The sequence below is a fragment of the Peromyscus leucopus genome, chromosome 8b, assembly GCF_004664715.2.
Source record: "Peromyscus leucopus breed LL Stock chromosome 8b, UCI_PerLeu_2.1, whole genome shotgun sequence".
NCBI lineage: Eukaryota > Metazoa > Chordata > Mammalia > Rodentia > Cricetidae > Peromyscus > Peromyscus leucopus.
This window is the reverse complement of record NC_051086.1, coordinates 57,162,448-57,172,779: the sequence shown is the minus strand read 5'-3', so window position 1 is coordinate 57,172,779 and position 10,332 is coordinate 57,162,448. Positions and strand designations below refer to the sequence as shown.

The 10,332-nt window shown below is 38.9% G+C and overlaps 1 protein-coding gene across 2 annotated transcripts; it reads right to left on the bottom strand.

Moving 5' to 3' along the window:
* Nucleotides 1–8,004: 8,004 nt before the first annotated feature.
* Nucleotides 8,005–10,098, bottom strand: LOC114688556 (olfactory receptor-like protein I9). 2 transcript variants are annotated; one of them, XM_028863135.1, is made up of 2 exons: nt 10,082–10,098; nt 8,005–8,941 (listed from the first exon to the last, which is right to left on the bottom strand). In XM_028863135.1, exons 1-2 carry the CDS (start codon nt 10,096–10,098, stop codon nt 8,005–8,007), a joined length of 954 nt encoding a protein of 317 aa, XP_028718968.1. The 2 variants fall into 2 exon arrangements, with proteins under 2 accessions (XP_028718968.1, XP_028718969.1); XM_028863136.1 differs by lacking the exon at nt 10,082–10,098 and having other exon boundaries at nt 8,005–8,949.
* Nucleotides 10,099–10,332: the final 234 nt, after the last annotated feature.

Below are 10,332 nucleotides of genomic sequence, written 5' to 3'. Positions count from 1 at the left end.
AAAATCTTCAGCAACCCTGGGCATTTTGCCATGTCCCAAGCAGTGTATTATTAACTCTTAGTGGTCAGAGTGCCCAGGAACAAATCCTCAGGCCCAAACTGCTGCAGTTATTATTCAGATTCTGGCATAATACAATCAATGTTCACATTTATATCCTTATAGAATTTGTCTATATGTCTAATCCTGGCATTCTGTTGTTCCTTGGTCATATGACATTAGAGTGGATATACATGACCTAACTTGTAAGAGAGGGAGGTCCTAACACCTCATACTTTCATTATCTTTCCACTCCACACTTTGCTCACCAATATGTCTCTATGTAGGGCAGAATTGTATGCCACATAATTGTCTGAGTGTACAGTGGGAAGAGGCTTGAATTCTGAACTGTGGCCAACTCCTCTAGCCCACTGGAGCTTATTGACCTTTTTGAATTTCCTTGGTTTTGAATATTTTGTTCCAGTATAAGTAGAGGGACAGATGTTTCAAGAATGTCTCATAGCCTCATAAAGAGACCTCTGGCTTCTTCTTTATGTCACAACCTCCAAGGCATAAGTAAGACCTCCAGTAGATAAGGGTATCTCCCTCAAAGTATGGGGGGGGAGATAGTATGTTCAGTCTTTCCTGGATAAGCTTAGAAGCAGCATTCCTGGGAGAAGGTATAAATGATTCATAAGGAATTTTCCATACAAATATTAAAAGTGCCCCAAGTAAGTCACAGGTGGAGAAGAAAACCAAAAGGTGGCATGGCAGCCATCATGGGGCTCAGCTTTGCTGGATCTTTGTCAAGCAGCTGTGCTGGCTTTATGACTTCTGCCATTCCATTCAGATATGGCTGTGCCATCCTGGTACTCTAAAACTTAACCATCTACCCATGGCTGGTGAGGTCATGGATCTTATAGGAGACCTACGGATCTTCTTTCCTAAACTTGTGTAATTTCTAACTGCATCAACATACATATTCTTATATCCACAGGTAAGTATAGTTTGGGAGCCTCACCAAGGAATCTTAAAAAAAATAGCAGAGAGAGACTACTATAGAAATCCATAACTGGTCAAAATGCTGAGAATAACTGACTATGGCATACCCATACCCTATAGATACATCTACAACCCAACTCCTACCCCTCAGATTCAGGGAACACTGTGGAAGAGTTAGAGGACCAAGACATCTGCCACAAAATAGTGTTTTCCACGTATGACAGAGGTACTGCACCTATGAAATCTCAACAGTGTGGCTGTCTAAATAAGGCCAGCCAAATGACAGCACCAGCTGACATGCTAACGTGAATGGGGAACTATCATAAGGTTCTAAGCTTAGGGAAAGCTACAGGGAATCAACGGCTGCTGAAAGAGTGGCTCTTTCTTTGCCAGGTATGAGCCCCTGATAGGTTGGTTAGCCAGTTCACAGTGGTCATCCCCCCTGCTCATATATGAGCAACTCTAAATGGACTTAGAAGACTGTATGGATGTGTATATATGCATATATATGTATACTTATCACAATAATAAAGAAGAGGTCATGAATTTGGGTGGGAAGTGGGGAAAGTGGGAGGACTTATACAGGGAGAAGAAAGGCTACAAATGATGTAAATACAATATTAATGTATGAAAATGTCTCAAAATATTTTAATTAAAATAACTAAATCTTTTAAAAAATAAAGTAAAAAAGTGAAGTAAGCAAGACTTAGGAAGATAAATATTGCATGTTTTCTTTTATTTGTGGATTTTACATTTAAAATTTTCATTTTATTATTTTTTTACTATGCATAAGTGCCTGTGTGTGGATGTCCTCAAAGATCAGAGGCATCATATGTGCCTGGAGCTGGAGTTACAGGCTTTTTGGTCAATTTTTATGTGGATGCTTGGACCAAATCAGGCCATCTGCAAGAGAGTACATGGTTTGTGCTGAGAAGCCATCCTTCCAGCCCTGATCTTAGATTAACTCTCTCTCTCTCTCTCTCTCTCTCTCTCTCTCTCTCTATCCTCTCTCTGTCTTCCCCCTATCTATCTGACCCTAAACTGTGAAATTCAATAGGAAAGTAAGTAAAACACTTCAAAGTGTAAGTAAGCACAGGCTAGGACTTTCTGGAAAGGACTCCCATAACAAGAAATAATCACAAGAATTGATGAACAGGATATGTGAAATTCAAAAGCTTATTCGCAACCTTCAGGGTCAAGAGATTGTCTACAGAATGAGAAAATATTTTCAACTACATATCAAGAATATGATGAATATCTAGATATATAAAAAACTGAAAGTAACTGAACATCACAAACATCAAATAATCTAATCAATGACTGGTCAATGAATAGATACACAGTTCTCAACAGAAGAAACACAAAATTGAGAACAAGCAGCAGAAAAAGATGTTTCTCTGAGTCTGGGCCACTTCACTCAGAATGATTGTTTCAAACTCTGTGCCTTTGTCTACAAGTTACATGATTTCATTTTTCATTCTTTTTTAACTTTCTTTTTATTTATTCTTTGTGTCTTTCACATCATGCATCTCTATCCCATTCATTTCCCATCCCTGCATATCTACCCTCTAACCTTACAGCCTATCCACCAATAAAATTTAAGAGAAAAAGGAAAAAGAAAAGAAAAAAAAAGGGAAAAAATCTCATCATGGAAGCTGTAGTGCGACACAGTAAGTCACACAGTAAACACTTTAGTCCATAGATCTTTACTTGTAAACTTCCATTGCAAAGAGTCAGTGGTCTGGTTCAAGGCCTCTGGTTTCTGCTACATTATCAATGCTGGGCCCTCACTGGGACTCCTCTTGTTATCCTGTTGTTGCCCTGTGTCATGGAGATCCTGCAGCTTTGGGTCTGCAGGAACTGCCCCTCATGGGCTCCAGCAGATCACTGATGGGGTGATGTTGGGGTGGACCAACACACAAACCTGGTTCTGGGCCTGGGTAGTTGCATAGTTGTTGGTCAGCCCTCCACCTCTCCCTTGTCCTCCCCACCAAGGTGAGGTCTCCTGCATTGTCTTGGTGAGTTCACCCTTTGCATTGATGAGCAAGGGGCAGGGGCAGTTCTCCTGTGTCCTCATGTCCTCATGGTCGGATCTTCCACACCTACAGCTTCAGGGCCAGCTCTCCCACCTACCTCAGGCATTGAGGGCTCGGGGGCATCTCTCCCTACCCACGCTGCCACATGACAGATGAGTGATGGAGACAGCTCTCCCATGCTAACAAGATTTCATTTTTTCTTAAGAGCTGAATGATATTCCATTACGTATTGTACACATTTTCATTATTCACTTATTAGTTGATAGACATCTAGCACAGTGGTTCTCAACCTGTGGCTTGAGGGGTTGCATATCAATATCCTGCATATCAACTATTTACATTATGATTTATAATAGTAGCAAAATTACAGTTATGAAGTAGTAACAAAAATAATTTTATGGTTGAGATTGTGACAACATGAGGAACTGTATTAATGTGTTGTGGCATTACGAAGGTTGAGAAGCATTGATCTGGGATGTATCTACTTCCTGGCCATTGTGTATAGAGCAACAATGAACATGAATGAGCAGGTATCTCTGTGGTAGGATATAGAGACCATTGAGAATATTCTCAGGAAGTATAGAAATGTGTAATATCTATTATTTTATTGTTTTATTAATACTAAGTTATTTTATTTTTACATTAGTAATTAAATATAATCATACCACTCCCCCTTTCCTTTCCTCCCTCTAATCTATCCCATATCAACTCTCTCAATGCAATAGCCTTTTCCTCTTTTATTATTGTTACTTATCTATCTATCTATCTATCTATCTCTATCTATCTATCTAAATATCTATCTATCATCTATCTATCTATGTATCTATCTGTCTGTCTGTTTGTCTGTCTGTCTGTCTACCTATCTATCTTTATCATCTATCTATCCATCTATCATTCTATCTATCTATCTATCATCTATCTATCTATCTATCTATCTATCTATCTATCTATCTATCTATCATCTATCTATCATCTATCTATCTATCTCTATCTATGTATCTATCTTTCTGTCTGTCCGTCTACCTATCTATTTTTATTTTCCTCTATCTATCTATCTATCTATCTATCTATCTATCTATCTATCTACCATCTAAAATTAAATAAATATAACCTGCTGAGCTCATATTTGTTGTTTGTGTAGATATGATTTCAGGGCTCACCACTTTGCATTGGAAAACTATACATGGCTCATACCTGGTAGAACCTAATTCTCTCTCTCTCTCAGTAGTTAATAGCTGCCTGTAGTTCTTTATCTAGGGGTGGGACCCTGTGATACTTTCCCCCCTTCTGTATTAACATGTCTACTGATAATGTCATTGTTCAGGCTTCATTTAAGTAGACATTTCTAAGAAAGGCATTCAAGCAGACTTCCTGGTATTCTTTTTTTATATATATATTTTAAATTCATTTTACATACCAACCACAGATCACCCTCTCTCCCCGTCTCCTGTTCCCTAAGCCTTCCCTCAAACCATCCCCCATTCCCTTCTCCAACAAGGTAAGGCCTCCTGTGGGGAGTCAGCAGAGTCTGGTACATTCAGTTGAGACAGGTCCAAGTCCCTCCCTCCTGCATCAAGGCTGTGCAGGGTATCTCACCATAGGTAGTGGGCTCCAAAAAGCCAGCTTATGCATCAGGAATGGATACTGATCCTATTGCCAGGGGGCCCCTTAAGCATATCAAGCTACACAACTGTCTTACTTATGCAGAGGGCCTAATCCAGTCCCATGGAGGCTCCACAGCTGTTTGTCTAAAGTTCATGAGTTCTCACTAGCTTGGTTTGGTTGTCTCTGTAGGTTTCCCCATCATGATCTTGATGCCCCTTGCTCATAGAATCCCTCTTTCCTCTCTTCAACTGGATTCCTGGAGCTTGGTCTGGTGCTTTGCTGTGGATCTCTGCATCTGCTTCCATAAGTTACTAGATGAAGGCTCTTTGATGACAGCTAGAGTATTCACCAATATGATTACTGGGATAAGCCAGTTGAGGCACCCTCGCCACTATTGTCAATAGTCTAAGCTTGTGTCATCCTGGTGCATTCCTGGGAACTTCCCTATGTAGATGAAATTTAAACAGTCTTATTAAATAAGAAACACAGAGCCAAATACAGGGTAAAACTGTAGCCATCAGAGAAATAGGAATATCCACCAGGTAACCTTAGCTTACCATGCTGCCATAGCTTCCGCAGAGAACCAGCCTCTTCCCTGTCTAACCTGCACCTTTATTGCCTTGCTGTTCTGCCTTCTCATTGACTCTTAGCCCAGCCACCCACTTCCTCATCACTGCCTGTCTGTACAGACCTCCAGGTCTCTATTGTTGGTACTGGGAATAAAGCCATATGTCACCACACTAGGCTGTGTCCTTGAACACACAGAGACTCTGCCTGCCATGTGATTGGATTAAGGGTATGTGCTACCAACACCTGACTTTTGTTTATGGCTGGCTATGTCCTCTGATCTGCAGGGAAACTTGATTTATTTTACATACAAGTACAATATCACCACATTTCAGCACAAATAAAATATCACCACATCCCTAGCATTAGGTTTCTCCCTGTCCTCATGATGTCTCTCTCTATCATGGTATTTTTTTCTTTGCTCTTCCACTCTGTCCCTGTTCCAGTTCAACCATCTTGTTCCTTTATGTCCTCATTCCCCTTCCCCTACCCTATATTTCCCCCTGCTCAGTTTACTCATGGAGATATAATCTATTTCCCCTTCCCAGGTTGATCCATGTGCCCCTCTTAGGTTTGTCCTGTTAGCTAGCTTCTCTAGAGTTGTACGCCATATTTTGGTTATTGTTTGCTTTACATCTAGTATCCACTTATGAGTGAGTACATCCCATGTTTGTCTTTCTGAGTCTGGGTTACCTCACTCAGGATGATATTTTCTAATTCTTTCCATTGCCTGCAAATTTCAAGATGTCGTTGGGTTTTTTTTTTTTTAAATTGCTGAGTAGTACTCTATTGTATATATGCACCACATTTTCTTTATCCATTCTTTGGTTGAGGAGCATCTAGGTTGTTTCCAGGTTCTAGGTATTATGAATAATGCTGCTATGAACATAGTTGGCATGTGTCCTTGTGGTATTATTGAGTATTGCTTGGGCATATGTCCAAGAGTGGTATAGCGGGGTCCTGAAGAAGATTGATTCCCAGTTTTCTGAGAAACCACCATACTGATTTCCAAAGTGGCTGTACAAGTTTGCACTGAACCAACAGTAGGAGGGTTCCCCTTGCTCCACATCCTCTCCAACATAAGCTGTCATCTGTTTTTGATCTTAACCATTCTGACAAGTGTAAGATGTTATCTCAGAATCATTTTTCATTGCATTTCTCTGATGACTAAGGATGTTGAGCAATTCTTTAAAAGTCTTTTGGCCATTTGAGTTTCTTTTGTTAAGAATTCTCTGTTTAGATGTATAGTACATTTTTCAGTTGCCTTTCTGGAATTCTGACTCTCACAATCTTCCCACTCCTGTGATGTTCCCTGAGCATAAAATGCAGTAGCTTTGTTGCCAATGTATCCATTGAATCAGGTCTCCCCACAATACATTGATATTTGCATTGTGTGCAGTTGTGACTTATTTTTTAGATAATTTTAGATAATTTCAGATATGTACACAACTCTCATTCCCCACTTCCCTAACCTCCCTGTTATATTCCTCCTCCCCACAAATCTCTTTTTACATTCATGACTATTCATTTTGTTTTGTGACACATTGAGTTTAATTAGTACACTCCATGTAACCATGGGCTTGGAGCTATCTGTTGGAGCCTGGTGGCTCCAACCTTTATTTTATTTTTGAGGATTTCATAAGCTTCTAGACATAACTGGGAATAGTCAACAAAGAGACAACCTTCAGAATAGGAGATAACATTATATGATAAGATTTGCTATACATACTATATAAGGAACTCTTAGAACTCCATAAAATCCATTAACTGTCCAGAAGCTTTTTAGTTTGATGTAATCCAGTTTGTCTCTTTTTGATATTGTTTTGGTGCTCTTTTGTTTATTTTTCTGTCTGTGTTCACCCCCAAATCTTGAAGCTTTTCTTTGCTGTTTACTTCTAATAATGGTCTCATATTTCCATGTCTTATGTTTAAGACATCAATTTCTTGGGCTTCAGAATTTTTTAAAAATTTATTATTATATTTTATTTTTATTATTTAAAACAATTTTAAAAGTTAAATATATTTGAATCATATTCACATCCTGTAGATCCTCTTCCCTTTCCTTCTCATCCAATTTAAGATCTTCCTAAAAAAAAAACCAATACTTCAACAAATCTCTCTAAAAGCAAGAAAACAAAATAAAATCATACCCCCAAAGGAAGAGAAAAGTAAACAAAACAAAACAACAAACTATAACCAAATATTTTATCTGATTTTGAGAAAATACATTAAGGTGTCCCTGGATTTTGATTAATACCAGATATAGAAAAAAAGTACAATAATGAGCGCAATATACTAAAGGCTTACAAAAGCCTGTTAAGAGTCAAGAGAGGTTAGAAAACCAATATAGACAATGAAATAAAGATAGGGTCTAGGGAATTAAGTGATGTAATTATCTAGTGATAGGCTGTAGAAAGAACACGTGAAAAACTGGAAAAGTGCTGGTTGAGGTAAAATACTTGAATATTATTAAGTATTGATCTGAGATCATAGAGTACACATTTATAATCAAACAGTCACAGCAGACATTTGGACAAAATGAGAAAATCCTGGAATAACCATGGGGATCAAATATGACTTTAAGTCTACACTGCAATTTCCAGGACCACATGGGAAAGACAATGAATGCATATTTGGATCTCCTAAACTTATTTCCCAAATTCAACTACTTTTATAAACTTCCTGTAATTTGTGTAGTGAAAGTTATGCTGTGGGATCTTTAACCAAAGCATCCACAGTGAGGTAAAATTCTGTAGCAACATTCAATGTTAATATTAATATTTTCTAAAAAATTATATAAAAATATGAAGAGTTACCATCATAGGAATGAAGAAATTTGCTTTTTGCAAACTAGTCGTTCTACTGCTCCCTTCACATCTCTGTTCCTCAGGCTGTAGATGAAGGGGTTCAGCATGGGAGTCACCACTGTGTACATCAAAGACATGACAGTCCCCTTCACAGTAGAGTTATTAGCTGAAGGACATAAGTAGAGACCAATGACTGGCCCATAGAATAGTGACACTACAGACAGGTGGGAGCCACAGGTAGAAAAGGCTTTACGGATACCTTGAGAAGAAGGGACCTTGAAGATGAAGGAAACAACTTTTGCATAGGAAACGATGATGAGAAGGAAAGGGAGTACAACTAAAGGGCCTCCCAAGATAAATATCGCCAATTCATTGTCATGAGTGTTAGAACAAGCCAGTTTCAGCAGAGCAGACATATCACAGAAAAAGTGGGGAATCATGTTGTCCTCACAGAAAGAAACTCTGGCCATGAGCAGGGTGTGCAGCATGGCATGGAATGTGGTCAGCACCCAGGAGAGCAACACCAGACTCACACAGAGCTTAGGACTCATGATGCTGGTGTAATGAAGGGGGAAGCAGATGGCCACATAGCGGTCATAGGCCATGACCACAAGGAGGAAACTCTCCATGGCCCCAAAAATCAAGAAAAAGTACATTTGTGTCAGACAACCTGCATAGGGGATGGATGGGTCCTTGCTCTGCATGTTCTGCAGCAATTTGGGAATTGTGACAGAAGAGAAGCAGAGGTCAGAGAAGGACAAGTTGCTGAGAAACAAATACATGGGAGTGTGGAGATGGGAGTCCAGTAGAATGAGGCTGATGATGATGAGGTTCCCCAGGACAGTGGTGAGGCACATGGCCAGAAACAGGGCATAGAACAGGTGCTGGTGCTCAGGGAGGATAGGCAGGCCCAGGAGCAGGAACTGGGAGACGACAGTTTGGTTCCTTCTAGTCATTTGTTTACTCCAATGCCTTTTCAGAAAAAAATAGTGGCACTTATTCCAAATGAAGGTGAAAATATTCAAATTCATTGGATACTGAACAGAAGATGTAACATATTTACATGCTCTACAAAACATTATCACAATAAGTATACTGCTCAGATCAGCATGTCTATATTAATATTAATAAGAACTTATTAAGTCTGTTTAACGTATTTCACCAGCTAGTGTTTTCCTAAACAGTTTTTTATTTGATTTGCCTGAAATATCTTTGTTTCTCTTGAACTTACCGGTTAGGCATCCTAGACAAATTTGATTGCTTCATGCTTTATCATTCTCTCACAGTGTGATGGTTCTGAAGACATTTCCCATTATCTATCTATCTATCTATCTATCTATCTATCTATCTACCTATCTATTATCTCTCTGACTGTCTGTCAGTTTGTCTGTCCGACTATCTCTCCAAGAAAAAATTTATATATACTAAAGTTTTATATTGCCACTTAAAACCTAGCTGTAGGTGTCTTTCCTAACTACAGAATATATATGCCATCATTAACTAATTATCTTCCATTGGGTATATCAAGGAGGTTGTGTCACAAAAGATTCACAAAGAAACTGATGACCCTACTCTTGTAGTGTCTTCCTTTTCTGTCTCTTATGTTAGTAAAAGTAATTCAGAATCAAAAAGGAGATATTTTATTGCATCCACTCATTTCTTTCACTTTAATCTAGGGCATTGTAATTCTCTTCTTCATTGTATATCAACTCCCTGCATTCCTCACCACAAGACCGTATTCCTAGAACAAGGTGCATCTCTAGCAATATCATATTAGATTCTTAATTCATGCCACCATTTCCTGCCTCAATGCCCTCCTTCAATATTCTTAATTTACACCTTTGCAATCTAAGATAGCAATCTTATTTTCTCTTTTCCAATAAATGTTTCAAGGGATTATCATTGCTTTTAAGATAAAGGCACATTCTTTTTGAATGCACAAATGATACTTTATTGCTGGACCTGTGCCTACCCTTTAGGCCACATATGGGCTCACAGTGACTCTTGCATTCCACTTCTCTGTGGATAACAACTGAAACCATAATTTCTAGTCTCCATTCTTCAACTTTTTTCCTTGTAATTTTTAACTTCTTCCCACAGCTCATGCTTTATCTGACTTATTCCTACTTATTCTTAAAGTTTAGTAGCTACTACTTGCTTGGAAAAATATTTGCCTACCTGCCTGGTAAGACCTACTGCCATGTTCCCATAGCATCCTGATCTTAACCTACAGCCCCCTTATGCTCCTGATCACTAGTTTACAGCTAACCTCCCACCAGAATTCAAATTCTATGCAAGAAAAATCATGTCTGTTTTTATCTTGTAACAGGGCCAACACT